The sequence below is a fragment of the Urocitellus parryii genome, chromosome 8, assembly GCF_045843805.1.
Source record: "Urocitellus parryii isolate mUroPar1 chromosome 8, mUroPar1.hap1, whole genome shotgun sequence".
In the NCBI taxonomy this organism is placed as follows: domain Eukaryota; kingdom Metazoa; phylum Chordata; class Mammalia; order Rodentia; family Sciuridae; genus Urocitellus; species Urocitellus parryii.
In genome coordinates, this window is record NC_135538.1 from 28,149,266 (window position 1) to 28,169,545 (window position 20,280).

General features: G+C 38.5%; 1 protein-coding gene across 1 annotated transcript in view; it reads left to right on the forward strand.

Annotated features, from left to right (window-relative positions):
• Map7 (microtubule associated protein 7) overlaps window positions 1-20,280 on the forward strand; it is a 171,584-nt gene that overhangs the window by 129,905 nt on the left and 21,399 nt on the right. The window contains exons 4-8 of the mRNA XM_077801803.1: window positions 1,133-1,296; window positions 2,353-2,470; window positions 6,475-6,585; window positions 12,421-12,534; window positions 17,314-17,438. Coding sequence (XP_077657929.1) covers window positions 1,133-1,296; window positions 2,353-2,470; window positions 6,475-6,585; window positions 12,421-12,534; window positions 17,314-17,438 — 632 coding nt within the window. The remainder of the gene's footprint in view (window positions 1-1,132; window positions 1,297-2,352; window positions 2,471-6,474; window positions 6,586-12,420; window positions 12,535-17,313; window positions 17,439-20,280) is intronic.

The following is a 20,280-nucleotide window of genomic DNA, read 5'->3' on the forward strand; positions in this document are numbered from 1 at the left end:
TTAACTTTGGAAGGAGTTAATGCTATCAGAAATGTGCTATCAGAAATACTCTGAATTTCTATTTTGTCTTTTAAAAAGCAACATTTTTATTTATATGCCATAAGATTTATGCTCTAAATTTTGTATGGACACTTTTGCCTACAGTCTTCCTTCCTTCCTTCCTTCCAGGGATTTACCCCAGGGAGGCTTTTACTGCTGAGCTCTATCCCCAGCCCTTTTTATTTATATTTTATTTTGAGCCCAGGGTCTCACTAAATTTCTGAGGTTGACCTTGAATCTGTGATCCTCCTGCCTCAGCCTTCCAAGTCACTGGGATTACAGGCATGTGTCACCATGCATGGCCCCATTGTTGAACGGCGTTTTTGTTTTGTTCGAGGTATCTGGGATGAAACCCAGGGCCTTGAGCAAGCTAGGCAAGTGCTATGCCATCCCAAGCCTTTTCATTTGTTTGATTTTAAGAAAGGGTCTTGCTTATGTTGCTGAGGCCCACCTTGAACTTGTGATCCTCCTGCCTCAGCCTCCAAAGTGGCAGGGATTACAGGGTTGTGCTGCCACTCCATACCTGAACAGTGTTTTTTGAATAGTACTTTTCACCTGGCTGTGGATAGGCTTAGGTGTTATCTAAGTATATCATGAGCTCCTCAGACACCAGGTCAGCTGCCTACCTGGTGCCTCAGGTGGCACTGCTGACAGTGTGATAAACCTTTGAGGCACTTAACATATCCTTTTTATTTAAGTATTTTCTCCCACATCCTTTTAATTCTTCCAGAATACCAAAGCTATGTTGAAAGGAATGTAGTCCTAGACTAGAGGATATCACATTTTTTAAAAAGGGACAGATTGTACTATTGATTTTGAGGGCATTCTGTCAATTTAAAGATTAAACCCAGAGCATGTGGGTTCCCACAGGGTAGAATTCAATGCATCTTCTCTGACCTCCTTGTTGGCATATTAAATTATCCTGAAAACTAAGGGCACTTGTAGTGTGCTCTTCTTGGGAATCTGAGGAAAGCAAAGGCTAGACTTGGTCAGTGCAAGACCACAGACCCATGTTTGTTAAATGTAGACCACTCAGCCTTACAATTCGCAGTTTAAACCTGCCTGTGTTGGATCTCCATTTTGCCCCATGTAGCCGCACGAGAAATCGTCTGGTTAGAAAAAGAAGAGCGAGCCAGACAGCACTATGAAAAGCACTTGGAAGAGCGGAAGAAGAAGCTGGAGGAGCAGCGGCTGAAGGAGGAGCGCAGGAGGGCTGCGGTGGAGGAGAAGCGGAGGCAGAGGCTGGAGGAGGACAAGGTGAGCGCCCCTCCAGGAAGGACATGGGAGGTTCCTGTTTGCAAGATGCAGTGCACTTCTGTGGAGCTTTGCAGTCAGGTGCTGGGATGCAGTGGTTTCCGAGTAATCAGCGGTACCTGTGGCCAAGGTGCTAGGGAGGGTGGGGTGTGGGAAGCAGGTGGAGAATGGGCGGTTATTATTGCCATGGGAACTTGAAAAGCCCCGTTTCTCTGGTCTCCACCTCTGATTTATTAATGTTCAGTTCATCTCATCTGTCCTGAAGTGTTAAGAATACTCCAAATAATTGGGTTTCAGTAGGGCCTAACCATTTATAACCATCTTCATATAGACGTCTCATTACTTAACCTTACCTTAATATCTGTTTTTGCACAAATGGAAATTGAGATTCAGAATGGTGAAGTCACACAGATTATATAGCTCACTGATTTGTGGACTCAGAATTATGTACATCCTTAGATTCGGAACTCCTTTTTTAAAATATGGTACCAGCCAGGCACAGTGGTGTACACCTATAATTCCAGATACTGGGGAAGCTAAGACAGGAGGATCACAAGTTCAAGGCCTGCCTGGGCAAATTAAGGAGAACTTGTCTCAAAATAAGATTTTTTTAAAGGGCTGGGGATGTAGCTCAGTAGTAAAGTGGCCCTGGGTTCAGTTTAGTACAAAAATTTAAAATGAGATAATATAGGGGGCTGGGGATAAAGCGGAGTCATACAGTGCTTGTTCAACATGTTCAAGGCCCTAGGTTTGATCTCTTGCACTGGGGAAAAAAAAAAAAAGTGGTAGTGTATCTTTTAAGCATCCATTTAAAGCCCAGACATACACTGCCAGGACTGAGTGTGTAGAGAACAGCATCACACCCAGAAGCAAGGATATTTGAGTTCCTGCCGTATACCAAGGGCTTTATGATATTCCTACCTTCAGGCAAGGTGTAGACATCAGCAAGTAGCTTAGGAGTGGTGGCATGGAGGGTTAGGTAGTACCCCTCACTCCAAGTTGTAAAAATTTCAAACAATCTGGTTGAATCTAACCGCTGGCTCCTCTGTTCCATTTCAGGAACGCCATGAAGCAGTTGTTCGACGTACAATGGAAAGGAGCCAGAAGCCAAGGCAGAAGCCTAACAGGTGGTCGTGGGGAGGCTCCCTCCAAGGGAGCTCTGGCATCCACAGTGCAGGTAAACACCGAGAGGCCACTTTAAAGCATCCTTTTTGTTCTTTCTCTGGATGGTAAAAGTGCATATGCTTCTTTTTTCTAAATCTGTTTGCAAAACAAAAAATCCTTCTGAAATCATTAAACTGTCATTAAATCTTCCTCTCTTTGAGGATAAGAGGGTGATGGAGGTAAGAAGATAAGGTCTTGTCCCTTAACATGAACTACTTTTCTCATGTGTTACAAAATTCCTTAAAGAAGAATCTGTTCAACGTTACTAAAACTAACTAGTCTCGACTCTGTTTTAGTCATTTATTTGCATAAGTGTTAGAAGGATTATGGAGCAAGTTAACCCATATCTTTTATGGAGTAAGTTAAACCATATCTTTTATGAAGTAAGTTAACCTATATTTTTTATGGAGTAAGTTAACCCATTTTATCTTTTTCTCTAGAAGAATCATAGTAATACAGATCAAAATTGACACTGAGTTTGTGCATTCTGACCCTAAAGTGTACACCACACTAATTCTTTGACAGAAAGTATGCAGCTGTTTAAGAAAAGCTAGAAATAGTAGTAGATGTCTAAACTATTTCTTCCTTCAATGAACATGAGATCATACCGAAATTAGACTTAGTGAAAGGCTTTATGCTTGTACTGTAAATTCAACACATCTTGAATTTTACATAGTATTTCAGTTCTTGTTCATTTGTGTCTATTTATTTATTTATTTATTTATTTATTTAACTTTGAAAATCATGTCTTAACGTTCTGTCCCCAGGTGGTTTTGTTGAGTCATCATTCACCTTTCTCGATTTAGCAGGCCTGGACCACCGCTTCACAGCTTTGGGTGGTACTAGAAAATCTGGTACAAACATCCCTGTGATTGCTAACTGCCTGACTGTAGCTGGCACCGCAGCCCTAGGGCCGGTCCATTGATAGCTGAGTCATCACTATGTAGTCATAATGCATGCTTGCTGTCCTCCTGCATAGACCTCATCTGGGATTGGCACAGCATTTCTTAAGTGTGGTAATATGACTCAGGTGACTTAAAGGTGTTGAAATAATTACATGTGGCATGTTTGCTTTCTCTTCAAATGACCATTTTGGATAAAATCTTTTAAAAATGTTTTTTTCAAGGCTGGAGATACAGCTCAGTGGCAGTGGGCTTGACTAGCATGCTCGAGGTCCTGGGTTAAATTCCCAGCACCATCCAAAATTTAAAAAAAAAGAAAAAAAAATTGAATTTAGCCAAAAAGTTATCTGGGACCAAAGTACATCCAGTTTAGCTCTCCACACCCTCCTTCCTTACTGCTGTAACCACTTGCAGTTTTATCTAAGTAACTATGAAGTTTTATTTGTTTGTTCTCTTCTGTTTCATTCCAAATGTTCTGTGTATCTTCTGTAATCCTTTGATGAACATCACCATAGTTTACTGTCCCATAACAGTGAAACAAATTCAAAAGCACTTCTCCCCCTTTGTTCTTCACCAACCTGTGGTATTTGGTTGAGCACATATCAAATTTGTGACCATAGAGATAATTTACATGTGATGTTTCATTCTAGGGAGAGTTTTGCATATATATTCCATGCAGAAAAAAATTGTCATGGCATATTTTTTAGAATCTTATTTGTTTTTTAACTTGGCTTCATGCTTTACACATGTTTGACAGAAATCCACCCTGTTAATAGATTGTCCAACATTTTTTAGGTAAAATAAAGCTTCTTAGCCTTAATTCTTGCTTCCACACTCAGAAGTTAAAATATAACCTTTTTCTCCTGCCACTCAGAACAAAATAAACTGGTGCTGCATTTGTGAACTGTTAGATAAAACCTATTTTTATAAGAGCTGTGAATTAGAGCAAATTACTCCTCTGTTTGAACACAGACGTTTGTCTAAAAATAATTGGAATTTGCTGAGGTTCTTAGAGACTAGAGCTTGATCTGGAGAGCAACAGCTGGGTCTCATTCCAAATACACTTCACTTTTACGGCAATGCCTGAGGCAGGACGCCTCCTCGATATTTACTGACCAACAGACAGGTCCTAGAGCCTGTCTGCATGAAAATTAGTGTCTTATACAACTGCTAGCACATCTATTAGCACCAGTCTAAAAATTTTATACTTTTGAAAACTGGTTCATTATAAATCCTTTTGTGAATTTTTTTTGTTCAGTGAGAAAAAGAAATTAATAAAAGTTGTCTTACATATCAAGTCAGAAAATACGTTCATGGCATAGTTAGTTCAGTAATTTTAACCATTAGATATTTTACCACTCACAGCATTTTGGAGGGATAGGAAAACCTAGTCTAGCTAATTTTTTCCTTTTACTCTGAAACAGAAGTGAATTTTTTAATGCGCTGTGGAGAATCTGCCTGAAGATAGGCATGCATATGACATCATTTCCCTCCAACTGAAGCTTATCGTATAAAGAGCAGTACCAGAAAATATGTTGCTATCAAATCACCTGGCAGTGACTTTCATTCTCCTTCCTTGTGCCCATCATGAGGATGTTCCTTTTAATGTTTTCCCTAAATGTTGTCATCGTTGGGACAACCCCAAGAACCTCACTTACATTTACAGTTAAGTGTAAATGTAAGACACGGAAATGGTGTGTGATGTCTTTTTTTTTTTTAAATAAAATCATTTCAACCGTATGAGTAAATCCCAGTTGAAAATAGAAATCCATAGCCAGGTGTGGTGGCACATGCCTATAATCCCAGCAGCTCAGGAGGTTGAGGCAGGAGGATCACAAGTTCAGGCCAGCCTCAGCAACTTAGCAAGGTCTATGCAACTTAGACCCTGTCTCAGAATTAAGAAGGGGTTAAGGATGTGGCTCAGTGGTAGAACACCTCTAGGTTCAATTCCCTTTACCAAGAAAAGAAATATGTGATGCTAATGGAAGACTTGCTTATCATCAGTACATCATCCATAATAGTCAAAAACTTATTCCTTGGGGGAATTTTTTTGCACAGTGTTTACTGCCGCAGTTCATTAGACCAATGGGAACTGAGTTTTGAAGGGTCTGCCACAAGGAACGTCTTTGCTTTTGTTTTAGTTTCCAACAATAGAAAATAAAACACAACAAAACTTCTTTAACTTATTTTAGATCAGAACATCCACTTTCCTCCTGGACACATTTATGATGAGATTTTTAGACTTTTATTATAGGTAATATTATTTGGGGAATATAACTTGTGCTGACAAGCATGATTACAACTTGGTTCCACTGTACCAGCAACAGTTTAACAGAGCTGGTTTTTGTCTTTTATGTGGCTACTTCCCTTTTGACTTGAACTGTAAGAATTATTTTTAAGTTATTTCCAGGATGAACAATAATACTCATCAGCTTACAAAGAATTCTTATTTTACTTACATTGCTGTTGATTTTGTTGGGCAAGTTTTTGCCCTGATTATCCATTTGTAGGCCACACTAAGCTCATGGGGCACTAAAATGTGGTTATTCGTAGACTTTTATGAAAGAAAGGATGTATGGTCATCCTTTCCACACCAAGAGCATTTCTTTGTCTTTCTTGTTCTTAAAACCATTCTTCTTTAATGAACTGTAATGCCTGGCTGTTTTTTCTTTAAAAAAGCATCAACAGCTAAACAGAATCTGCTGTGTTTTTTTCCCAGTGTTTGCAGTATATTTTACCAGCACCATCACCACCCTATGGTTCCTACCTTCAGAAATGATGAAGCCATTCACTTTTATGGTCCTCTCTTTGCTTCATAGTCTGTTATTTTCATAGCCCTTTATTGGCCCTCCTTTTGTCTTCATTTACTTGTTATAACAGTATCCTTGAGTTTCAAACTGGTGCACTGAATATTTATTCTGTAAGAAAAAAAATGAATTTTATTTCTAGCCTTTAAGTTACCTTTAGCTTGTCCACTTAAAAAACTGTGCTATTATGAAAGATCTAGAAATAGAGCTGAAAGCATCCAATGCTAGTTTCTCCTTCCATCAGTGAGCTAGGAAAATTGCAATCCTGCATGCTGGCTGTCAATTAGCATTATCTCCATTTGTTTTAGATCCAGACAGGCGGTCAGTTTCCACCATGAATCTTTCGAAACATGTTGATCCCGTCATTAGCAAGCGGCTCTCCTCCTCATCTGCAACTTTACTAAATTCTCCAGATAGAGGTACAGTCAAAAGGAAAACAAAAAAAGTGTTATGTTATTTACTTAATGCTTTTTTTTTCTGGATGTTTACAGATGAAAATAAGCATCTGAAGTTGCTTTCCCTACGTTTCTTAAATAGGAAGAAAAAAACTTCAGAGTAAAAAAGCAATAAACGGCTGAACAGAATTTTCCTTGCGACAAGAACTTTCTCATTTTAGAACGTGGCTGAATGATTGCATTTAGCAGTGATGAAATCGGTGCTGCTCTCAACTTTTTAGTAGATGAGTTTACAGCTCCAGAAATCACCCACTTATCCACCAAAATGCAAATGGTCTTTGTTATGAACATTTCTTTTACTTCAATCATATTGTCTATGGCTTTTCATCTGTACCTTGGGAATTCCAGGCTCTGACTTTCCAAAGGAAACTTTAAATGATTCACGTTGGTAGATTTCATTTTGCTATTTATTTCCCACTTAACCAAGCATGCTTTTCTTATGTGTGTGATTGGTTTTTGGTACTCATTCATTTACTCCTGGGGATTTGACCCAAATTCAACAATATCATCATCATTACAGCCTCCTGAAAAGTTCAGTAATCATATAATCCTTCAGTTAACATCTTGGTTTTAAGTTTTATTCATCCTATGGATTTACAGTACATGAATGTTGAATTATTTATAAAGTAAAAGTTTTATTTTTCATATATCATGGAAGGAACAATAAGCTTTTAAGATAAGCTACTTGTTTTACGTGGCTAAAATGATTTTAAATAAAACCAAAGAATTACTGTGCAGTATAAAAGCACATAATTGTTAAAAATTTTAAATTATGGTTACCTCAAGTACTTTATGAAGAAACTGGGAAAGTTTCAGTGTTTATAATCTTTAAAAAATGTAACGTATGCATGTTCTGTATGTGCGTATGTGTATTCATATATTTTGTATTGTATAAAAGTTATGGTATTATTGTAATGTACAATATTATGAGTATTGATGTTATTTCATAATTAATCTCATAAAGTGATAAATGTTGGAACAACTTCCTATTCTTTCCTTTCTAACCAAAACCTTTCCTTTAAAAAAAACAAAAACAATTTGTATAAACCAATATTAGACATACAGTCAAATTAGGGGCCTTTTGTGTTAAAGTGTTAATTAAATTTTCTTAGCTGGGCATGGTGGCACATGCCTGTAATCCCAGTAATTTGGGAAGCTGAGGCAGGAGAGCAAGGCCAGCCTCAGCAACTTGGCAACATCCTATCTCAAAATAAAAAATAGAAAGGACTGAGGATGTAGTTCAGTGGTAAAAAGCCCCTGGGTTCAGTCCCCAGTACTGCTAACCAACTAACTAAATAAATAAATAAATAAAATGTCTTTCACAAATATCCTTTATTTTCAAACTTGCTCCCTTAATGTAATGTAAAATAGAACACTGAATGCTATTCTTATACTTGTCTATTCACCTTTGGAATGGGTCACATTATGAGCTGTTTAACTTCATACTTTTTGGTGCCAGGGATTGAACCCAGGAGTGCTTAATCACTGAGTCACATCCCCAGTCCCACAATCAGGATTTTATAGTTCTTTTATCTTAAGTCTGACTTACTTGCAAAATTAAGGTGAGGATTGAGACAGGTAGTAAACTGGTCAATGTCCTGTCCACATCTCTGTGGAATGACAATGTTGAATTATCTTTCTTGATTAGAAATAAGATGATATCTTATGGATTCTGTATGATAGTAACTAATTGGATAGTCTTAAGATAATATCTTAGAAATCATATTACCTAGATCATCTGTAGCAGTTGGGGTAATATTCTCTCAGGGGTTGAGAGCCTGACTTAATGTCCCACAGGCTAATTACTGTAGAAGAGTGATTAGAATGAAGTCCCCAGCTCCTTACTTGCAGCTGCTATGCTGTGTGTGCAGTTCTCCCCCTTCCTGGGTGTCCTTCTGTGCTTTTTTTCTTTAGATGTGTTAGAAATTATCTAGTAAGCCCCCGTCTCAAAATTAAAACTAAAAAGAGCTGGGGATGTAGCTCAGCGGCAAAGTGTTTCGGGTTCAATCCCCAGTACAAAGAAAAAAAGAATTGGAATTAAGACACCAGGGTAAAGGAACGTTCAATAACCAGTTTACATCTGGGGCCAGGAAACTGCTCCTTGAATCCTGGTGCAGGACAAGAAGCTGAACATTAAGCTGTGCTAGGAGAAGCAGAGGGAGAGCACTGAATTTGAGAGTTTTGCTTCTCTGCCTGCTTTTCAAAAAAAAAAAAAAACTGTAAATGAGTTCCTGGCCTACCTGATCAGAGATGCCTAGAAGGGCTCTCTAGGGTATAGAAAATTTTTTGTTTTGTTTAAGTTAGACAAAACCCACATTTGGACAGTGAGAGGCTTAGGGTCTTTCAGTAAGAGTAGAAGTTATTTTGAGTTTGAATTTCTCTATTTTATAAATATTTCTTATCTGTTACCCTTTTTTGAAGTTATGCCTTATCATCTCATTAAAAAGTATGCTTATTGCTGGGCACAGTGACACATGCCTGTAGTCCCAAAGACTCAGGAGGCTGAGGCAGGAGGACTACAAGTTCAAGGGCAGCCTCAGCAACTTAGTAAGACCCTGCCTCAAAATAAAAGGCTGGGATGTAGCTCAGTGGTAAAATGCTACTGAATTCAATTCCCACATACCATAAAAAGAAAGGAAGGAAGGAAAGAAGGAAGGAAGAAAGAATACACACACACACACACACACACACACACACACACACACACAAACACACACATACTGAATTAATAAATTAGAAACCTTTGTAGACAAATATGTCAAGAGGTTATATGCTTCTCAGTCTTAAAACTGATTTAAAATGAGGATCTGAAGCCATCAAGACTGATTGTCAACTGAAATGCATCCTAACAGTTCTATCGGTTATTAAATATATTGAAACATTGTCATATCATTTAATAAATAGACATTTCCCCAAATGTATTTTCACAGGTGCTCCAAAGTTAGTGGAGGCCAGTCACAGGTCTGTACCTATGTCCTATAGATTTTTGAAATATTTTGATTATCTGAATATAGTGTTACATGGACTGAGAAGACTACCTGGCTTTAAGGAAAACTGATTATTAAAGATTTCTATAATTGCTACAGAATGTTGATATATTTCCATTAAAAGTACATATCACCTGGAGCCAGTTGGTGGGGCACAGCTGTAATCCCAGCCACTCAGGAGGCTGAGATAGGAGAATCGCAAGTTCAGGGACAGCCTCAGAAATTTAGCAAGACCCTGCATCAAAAAACAAAAATGAGGATGTAGCAAGATGGTAAAGCACCCTTGGGTTCAATCCCAGTACAAAACAAACCCCCAAAGCTAGTGTATGTCACTTTTTTGATTTTTTTAAATTTTTTTGTTGTTGTAGGTGGACACAATGCCTTTATTTTTGTTTATTTATTTTTTTATGTGGTACTGAAGATCAAACCCAGTGCCTCACCCATGCTAGGCAGGCACTCTGCCACTGAGCCACACCCCCAGCCTCTATATATCACTTTTAAACTACCCACTTAACCAGTTCAAAAAAGAACAATGGAAAGTTTGAACAGAATAAGAATGAAATTGCCTCCTCTTTGCTTAAAATTAGTCAATATACTTTCCCCCTAGAATAAACATCAGAGGACACATTGGTGGACCTCAAGCCAAATTCTGCCCAGAGCATTGTTATCTTTAACCTGAGCAGTGCTTTTTCTTGCTTTAATTAAAATTGATTGCTAATATTTAAAATATAAGACTTCATATAACATTTAGTTTTCCTCCTAATACATAAAATAAATATATATATATATATATTTATCAAAATTTAAGTGTTTAAATAGGGCCAATACCATAGAGTTCCATGAGTGTCAATGCCTCTTCAGCTTTTTAATCTTAAAATCAGGACTCTGTAGGTGGAAAAGAACAATGAACTAACTGTTCTTTGTGAGCACCTACTACAAGGTTATCTCTCCTCTGGAAGGCAGTAGGTGTGAGTGTGGTACATGTTGAAGCCTGATTTCTCTAGCACCATCTTTTATTCAAAGTGTTAAGATTTGCTTTACATCAAAGTTAAAGTGGGCTCATAATGATCTTAATTTGAAGCAAATTCTGTCATTGAAGCTAGAGACTCAAAGAAGTAGAGTAGTTGAACTTCTTAATAGAGAAAAGAGAAAAATACATCTTTTCCATGATCCTTCATCTCTGCAGTTTTAAGCTACAGGCATTCAATAGTTTTTCTAAGAAAAGGAAGTGTTCATCTTTCTTTCCTTTCCCATCCATTGAACATATAGTTCTGTCGAAGATTTTTAGTTAATCCTAATCCCTTTTCTTCCATTGCTTTTATTCTGAGAGTGTGTTCTAATTTTAGGTTGCATTATCCTATTTTGTTGTTAATACACTCTCACTACCCTACTAGTTGATGATAGTACTTCCCCATGGTGCTTTCTACTAACTTTAACGATTGCAATTTCTATAGCAGATCGTTTTCATTAACGTCTTAATGCCAGATAATAATTAATTTTACCAAAAAGACTTCTAAAAAAAAACAGAAAATCCAATGAATAATTCACTAATTCTTAAATTCACTAGAGCTTTCATCAAAATAGTCACTCTTTTTAAAATAAAATCAGGTAATTAGGGAACTGACTGGAAGTTGATTCTTCCTTCCAAATAGAAGCAAATATTTTAAAGTAACAATACTTAGCAGTATGTGGCTTTTGTTATCTAAAAATGATTTCCTAGAATTTAAGTGCCCTTCCAAACACCTGCTCCAGAGGCAAAGGAGTCTTATATCTGAGGTTTATGAATAGAAGTGACCTTGTCAGGCAAAGACTTTCAAGTGACTTAAGGATGCATTCTAAAACAGATTAGAATGTAATGGAATTTGAAGAAGTTTGCAAACTTCTTTACTAGTATTTTTGGAAAATACCTTCTATATTTTCATGTGCTATCATTGGAAGCTAACATAAAAGCAAAGTAAATAACTTATAATTAGCATGCATTTCCTAACCATGGCCTTGCTGGGCCCCAGTATAATGTGAAGCCATATATTGTTGCATTATTTTAACTTTGTTTTCGAGATTCTTCAGGCACCCACTACTAATTGTCAAGATTATGCTTATGTTGAATTTTGGCTTTTCTGTTTCATTTTATCTTGCTTCAGCCTTAGCCTTAATCCTCAGCCAAAATTTTTATATTGTTGCCAAACAGGGATGTGAAAAACCTGGCTTGCTGAATGGAAAGGTCAGAAGGAGTCCCATGCAGAAATTTGCATGAGTCTTCATTTTATTTTATCTAACCCCATCCTCCAATTGCTCACATAGCGATTCATGGAGATCTAGCATAGTCTAACGGGAATGTTCTCTATATTTTGTATAAATCTGGTTTTCATTCCTGCCAACAGCTCTGTTGGGATTTATTATTCAAGGTACTTAGGAAGCCCTGTGGCTGAGGTGTGTACCATCAGTCCATTGCCCATCCAGATGTCCATCTGATAGGTCTACCCCGGAATTGTTCATACGTATCAAAACAAATGTAGTTGGATGATATTTCTGTTTTGAGACCTATTGACTACTAAAGGAGAGTGATTGGCAAAATCTGCAACTAAACTTCTTAAGAGGTTACTGTAAAATTAACCTTAGTGGAACAGCTTTGTGGAGCAGCTGCTACTCTTGGAAATTGTTTCTGTTTCTCTGACTTATGGCCAGCTGTCCTCCCTGGAGAGCCTGGTGTCTCACAAAGACCAGGCCTATGGAGCTGATAGGTATGATGTGGTGCGCCCCCTTGACCCTGGAAATAATGTTTCTAACATCTTACTTATGTGGTGACGTTTAGCTCGCCGCCTGCAACTCAGCCCCTGGGAAAGCAGCGTTGTTAACAGACTCCTGACGCCCACACACTCGTTCCTGGCCAGAAGTAAAAGCACAGCAGCCTTGTCTGGAGACACAGGTAAAGCCGTCCAGGTGGAACTCTCCTGGTGAGGTAAAGTCCTCCTTGCAGAGCCTATCTGCACTGCTTACCTCTATTTTTCCTGATGTGTGCTTCCCTCTGCTCCGGTGGAATTGTTAGTTAGGTTGGTTTCATGCCTCTGGCATTGTTTCCTCTTACTGTCCACCTTAGCATCTTATGTGGACACCAGTCACCAGGCAGCCAGAGGAAGCACCTCTGATCAAACGGCTTCAGCTTGCTCTGCTCTTTAGGCTACCAGAATAAAAGTATCCCTTACCTACCATTCTTTCTACCCCTGTGTCTCAGCATGTGATCAGTGATAGACATGATTTAATATTTAATACCAATATGTGGACTCAGGAATAAAATCAAAGCACAGACCTGTTATTTAAGCACAGAGTTTTGTAATGTGGCTGTGGTTACTGCTTATCCTTCCTGCCAGTCTCTTGTGTGTAATCTAGGAACAGAACCCTTACAAACTCTAAAGAGTTGTGGAGAAGGATAATTAGCGTGTATAGAATATAATTGTAGAGTCATATTCATTGAAAATATGTAGAATATACCTACCACAGGCTATTATAATTCTCTACTTTTTTAAATATAAAACATGCTGAATGAGCCAATTGGCTCATTCGCTTAATGAGAAATTAGTATACAGCTTCCATGTAGTTGGTAAGAAAATTCTACATTAGGCTTTTGGTATCACTACTCCCATGGTGAGTTGATTTAGATTTTCCCAAATCTCTTTGGGTATAGTTGGTGCATCTGTGAAACCCATCTAGCCCTCATCTTTGACACTCAGGAAATTGTGTACCCTCTTTCAAAAATTACCTTTAAAAATTCTTTATCTCTGCAGCCTACTCATGTGCATTAACTAACTTTACCAGTAATAATCCTTGGTGCTTTATGGGGTCTTTCATCTACAGTGCCCAATGAGCTAATGAGCATCGACTCTGCTTCTCATAGCACCCCTGGAGTCAGTCTAGGGAGCAGGCGTGGACATTCCCAACTCCCATGGAAAGCAAGTGTACTTGCAATAAAAGACTTTTACCAGAGCCGCTTAGAAAGTGGGTGGACTAGATCTTAAATGTGCTCTCCTCTCCCCCTTCAAAACCATATGGTGTTTTGTGTCCGGCTGTGCAGTCAACCAGCTGGACCACAGTGGTTTGTTTTTTTTTTTTTTTTCTTTTTCTGTAAAATAATTTTTTTTGGAGCTGTCATCCTACATTTAAGACTTTTCGGAAGGAAAAGTATAGTAGATCTCAAGATAGTATATACCTATGATTCACAAGTCATGAAAGCTTTTCTTCATGTTGAAGAACATGTCAGACTGCTTCTCTATCCTGCTTCACGGGATCTCCGTAGTTTATGACCATCCATCATGCATCCGAACCTTCACATTGTATGCCATGCTCTGCTTAAAGACTGCCTCAAAGCTAGAAAATTATCTTCGCTGTTTCTGTCATCACTAACTTTTGCCAATTCTTTAGCTCTTCCTCTAGTCTTCCAACACCATTTCTTCATTTTCCACCCAATTTACTCACCCGCCTGCCTTCCCACCTTGTTCTTCATTGTTACGCTCAGTCAAGGTGCTTTCTATCTGCAGATTGGCTCTTTACTTTGCTGCTGTTCTGTTTTCCTTTTCAACAAAAAATACTTTTTTTTTTAAAGTCTGTAATAGCGCATAGCCTTACTGAGTTGCCTGTTTTGTTAGTCTATTCCCTAGATCGTTGTCACTTTTTGCATTGATGTGGCTTATGTTTAATGAATCAAAACTCTTGATTTTTACAAAAATTTCCATTTGTAATTATATGTAATTATATGTACATATGTCTTCCAGTTGTCTTTTCAAAGACACTTTTTTTGTTACGCTTATTTTTCCATGTATCTCGTTGATTATTCTTTTCTGCCTTTCCATCTTAGTTTGTCTCTTAACTTCCTCTTATTCTCAATTGCCTTTGGCAAAAGGATGAGCTACATCCATAATAGGGGTTACACTGGTAGATGAAAACCGATGTTCTTACCTCTAGGGTGTTTGGTTATTGCAGACTCTCTAAACAGGGAATGGAGCCATTGAGAATTAAAATCCAGGTCTCATGCCTCTCCTTTGCAGCCATTACTGCAGGTTGAGTTCTCCATGAGTGTGTGTGTGGGGGGGGGGGGGGGCGGTGGAGAACATTTAAAATATATGTGTGAACTCAGAATTAAATAAACTGGTACATGTAAAATGGTTAGAAGATACAGTAGGCCTTCCGTGTTAATATTATATTACGCAAATTTTCTGTTCTCTGTGCTGCTCTCCAATCACTTGAACTGTATTATCATTGCTTGGCACCCACTATTTCATATAGAAGATCTTGAATGGGTTAAATTAATACACACGTATTACCAGCCTTAGCAACTTAATGAGACCCTGTTCAAAACGGAAAAAAAGAGGAGGGGCTGTGTGATGTAGCTCAGTGGTAGAACACCCTTGGATTCAACACCCCATACTGCAAAAAAAGAAAAATCATTTCCATACAGTTTCCCCTGTGATTTAAATAAAGAAAAAAAAAAGCACAAAATGATAAGAGGTTTTCCTTCCCTTCCTCACAACACAAATCCATCCTTCACAGTAAATTAAGGTCGTAAGTAAAGTTCTGTGTTGTTTCCCATGTGATATGCACATATTCCTTTAAGATCCAAGGGAATGCAAAACATTTTAGTTTATCCTGAAGAAATAGAATTCTTTTTTCAGATGATGAAGAAAGAGAGTACAGTTTCTAGTCTATTACAATTCACTGATAACTAGAAGATACTACAAGGCATTAAATAAAAGAACACATTAATAAAGATGCAGTCTAGGGCTGTGGATGTAGCTTAGTGGTAGAGTACTTGCCTAGCAAGCATGAGGTCCTGGATCTGATCCCAATACTGCCAGTGGGGAGGCAATCTGATCAACTTTCTGACTCCAGATTAAATCAAAATAACAAACATTTTTAAACTCTAATTCTAAAATTAGTAATTTTAACGGGGCATGGTAGCACATAATTGGGCATGGTAATCCCAGTGACCTAAGAGGCTGAGGCAGGAGGATCATGACCTTCAGGCCAGCCTGGGCCACTTAGACAGGTATTAAAAAGGCCTAGAATGTAGCTCAGTGGTAGAGAGCTCCTATGTTCAATCTCCAATACCATACACTCTCTCTCTCATGTATGTATGTGTATATGTGTATGTGTGTGTGGATATATATATATATGGAGAGAGAAAGTAAGTACCTCAGATTTGCCTTTTGAACTTTGGGCTATTTTGTTTTTGTTGTTTGTTTTGGGGATTGAACCCAGGTTATTTTATTTCAAGACAGCCTCACACTAAATGGCCCAGGCTGACCTTTAGCTTCCAATCCTCCTGCCTCAGCCTCCTCAGCAGCTGGGATGGTAGGTGTGCACCACTGTGGCGGGTGTACTTTTGAGTGTTTAACTTACTAATACAGTTAACATTTGGCTGGCCTGACACAGTAATCTCAGTCAGCACCTCTCCATTCTCTCTCTCCCCACTCCCTCCCTCCCCATCTCTTCCCCTCTCCCCCTTCCCACCTCTCCCCTTCTCTCATGCCAAGTTTGAACCCAGGGCTTCATGTGTGCTAGGCAAGTGCTCTACCACTGAGCCACCTCCCCAGCCTCATGCTAGTCTTTTTTATAAAGGGTTGCTACTATCAGGCTAGAGTTAGGTAAAGTAATTTTATAACCTGGTCCAAATGCATTTTTTTTTTTTCTGGAAAGCAGCATTTCTGAATGAGACCTGAAAATGGACCTTGAACTTTAGTGCCCCCACTTTTGATATGTATGTGGTGTTACATAAATTTCTTTAAATCATTATTTCTCAGAATAACTTGATGAATGACAGTGTTCCTTTGAAGGTGAATGGTCAGAAACTATGTAGATTTTCAAAAAACTTTCTATCTTGAGTAAAAAAATGTAAAAGCCACTCATGACTCAATGTTATTTTGGGCCATCTTAACATATTTATGTTCTTTTCACCATTTTAAGTAGTTACAGCCCATCTTCCCATAAGTTCTGCTGCTGCTGCTGCCTATGAAATATTGAATGCCTTTGCTTTTGGAAAAACCCAGAAGCATGTGTTGGTTTGCCTTTAAATAGATAATACATTTACAGAATCATTTCTGGAAATGATTACTTATTCCTATAACAAGTCTTAGCACCTGGTAAGACTTGGTCATTTAACATGCTTAAAATTCAGATTCTTTACCCCTGCAACTGGCTGTTGAACTTGACCCATGAAATAGTTGTAGTTTATCTTGCTTGCCTGATTGCATGCTTCTTCTCTTTCTACCTTTTTTTTTTCCGTCTTAAGGATGATTAGAAAAAAATCTGATTGCAAGCTAGTCATATAAAAATCACCTCATATCATTAATGCAACATTTTACCAGAACCATTTGTTCAAAGGAATGTCAGATCTTGGCTCTCTATAACAACTAGATTATATCTACATCTTTAACCAGCATTTAAACAGGCACATAGCTAGAAGTACAGTTCGGATTTTTCACTTGGACATGCCTTTCTTTGGGGGCCATAATAAACTCACAGGAAGTAAGGAGAGTTGAGTGTGATGGTTCGAGGGCACCTTTAGGTAATAACATCTTCTTCCTACTTTTCTCTCTGTCTCTGCTTGGCTCCTTTTCCTGAACCTGCTTTTGGCTTTCTTCACCTGTTCTTCTGGCACTCTTGTGTGTAAAACCAATCACCTGCACCCTAGTTATCCCCATTTGTCCTCGTTCAGCATCTTGCAGCCCCATCATCATGCCCTACAAAGCTGCACACTCTAGAAATCCGGTGGACCGACCAAAACTCTTTGTAACACCACCCGAGGGCTCTGCGCGCAGGAGGACCATTCATGGCACGTTGGTGAGTAGCAGTTGGGAGTGGACTGGCGAGTCTGGGAGCCAGTTCTTTTCTGTGCAGAGTGGATACTGCCCAAGGTGTGGTATGGTTATAAGACAGGGTGGCCATGACACTCAGCATCCCATTCATCACACATCTGGCTGACAGTTGGTACTGCACACACCCCTCTCCCCACATGGCCCCACTTCTTTCCCATTTGAAATATTGCTTTCCCTAAAATTTGAACATGAAGATGAAAATGGATCTTTGTTTAAGCATATAAGTGCCTGACCTATCCTGCTGGGGACTCTCTACAAATAAGTGCAATGGCCAGGCATGGTGGCACACACCTGAGGCAAGAGGATCTCAAATTTGAGGCCAGCCTTGGCAACTTAGGGAGACTCTCAGGAACTTAGCAAGACCTTGTCTCAAAATAAAAACTAAAAAGTACTGGGGTAAAGCCCCTGGTTTCAATCCCTCAAACCAAAAAGTAAACAAGTGTAATGCCAGAATTCCTTCATTTTTTAAAGTAGGCAAACCAAATGGCCTTTGCCAGGAAAATGGGCCTGAACTGCTGCCCCTTTAATCCCAGTCACATCCAGAAACCTGCAGAACTCCAAGTGTGGTTCAGTAAGCATTGAGATAAGGAATTTTTATCCTGCTTAACTAACCCCTGTCAATGCCCACATCTTTAAATACAGTGAAGAATATTTTGAAAACACTACTTATTTGCTAAGTAACCAATTCTTGAAAGGCCGTTGGCCTGTACTATGAACTCAGATTTTGCAAGTGAGGAATATAATTTGTGCTTGTTATTACTGGCAAGGTGACTAAGCTAATGTAATTTTCATCATGCTATAAACAGCACTGAGGTAATTTATGTCTTCAGGAGTCTTTCTTCATCTTTGTTTTAAACTGTACTTATTTGATACCACTCAAAGATCATTGGTCTATGGCCTTAAGATACTGTACTTTAGTATACAAGGCACTAGATTGTACTTTAGTGTCACTAGACACTAATCCACCAGCTCTCATTGCCTCTGTCCTGTGATCATAGTACGATCCTTGTAATGAATGGCTGGAAGAATTTATTTATAATCTCAACTTCCAGAGCAATTCAGATGAATAAAGCTGATGGATACTTAAAAGGATTTTGCTCAGAGGGTAATTTGAGGGTTGTGAGAGCCTTGATGGCTTTTCTGGTGGCAATTTTCTTTCAAGCCCCTTCAGGCATCAGTGTTAATTCATGATGAAGTCAGACCGGAAGCCCTTAAAGTCAAAGGTGAAACTACCTTTGATGTTTGTGGAGTTTTAGTTTATTAGCGTTTTGGTACACAGAGATCCTGGCCGTGGATATAAAGCAATATCAAAGCAACAGCTTTGGATGCTTATCAGACAGGGGAAAAGGGCATTTACCAAAGGAAAAGTATCTGGTTATAGGTAAAAACTGAAATTAACCATCTTTGAGGGGAGGTGGAAGGTTGAGCCTTGGCTACCAAAACGAATGAGGTGGTTCATCATAACCTGATCCAGAGCTTTGGTGGGTTTTTCTTTTTAATGCCTTCCTCTATATAATGAACCTTCTTTTCACCTCCTTACAACCAAATATTTAGACAAATATGTGTTGCCAGAAAATGACTGGTGGAGCCAAACTGTGGAATTGGGTGGTGACTACCACCTTGAGCCCTTGAAAAGTGGCAATGACACTGACAGGCTGTATTTTTAATTTTTACAGAATGTTTAATTATGGTTAAAAACCCCACTTAACATAATCATTTTTAAGATGGTGTCAAGTATATTCACAGTATAGTGCAACTAATTTCCAGAACTATTTAAATCCTGTGCATCCGGACCCATTATGCATATTGAACGTCCCACTTTCCCTTCCTCCCCTATCCCTGGCAACTATCCTTCTGTTTCCTTTTTCTCTGAATGTGACTATTGTAAGTACCTCATAAGGGGAATCATGATGTATTTGTATTTTTGCAACTAGCTTATTTTACTTAGCATAATGTCCTCAAGGTTCATCCTTGTAGCACGTGACAAATTTCCCTCCTTCTTAAGGCTGAATAATATGTCCTTACATTTTGTTATCCATTCATCCATTGATGGACATGTGGGTTGATTTCACCTCTTAGTTATTACCAATAGTGCTGCTTTGATCTTTGATGTGCACATCTCTCTTGGAGTTTTGCATACATACCAGAAGTGGGATCACAGAATCATATGATAACCATGTTTTAGTCTTTTGGAAACCACCATGCTGTTTTGCATAGTAGCTGCACTGTTTGACATTCTTGCTGGTAGCACACAAGGGTTGCAGCTTCTTGGCATCCTTAACAACTTACTCCTTTGTTTTTGTGTGACAGCTCTCCTAATGGATGTGAGGTGATAACTCATTGTGGTTTTGATTTGCATCTCTAGTGATCAGTGTCATTGCACATCTCTTCATAGGCATGTTGGCTATTTGTACATCATATTTGGAGAAATGTTTATTAAAATCTTTAAGCCTTTGGGGTGGGGGGATACTGGGGATCAAACCCAGGGCCTTATATGTTAAAGAAGTTTTCTTCCACTGAACTAAATCCCCAACCCCTGCCCATTTTTTATTCAGATTACTGGTTGTTGAATTTTAGCAGTTATTTATATATCATTAACCTCTTCTTAGATAGGATTTGTAAATATTTTCTCCTATTTCATAGGTTGCTTTTTTACTATTGTATCCTTTGATTGATGCATAGAACATTTTAAATTGAATGTTCTGTTTGTCTGGTTTTGCATTATTGTCTGTACTTTTGTGTTATCCAGCAAATCAGTATCATTTGAATGACATGAAGTGTTCACCTATGTTTTCTCACAGGAGTTT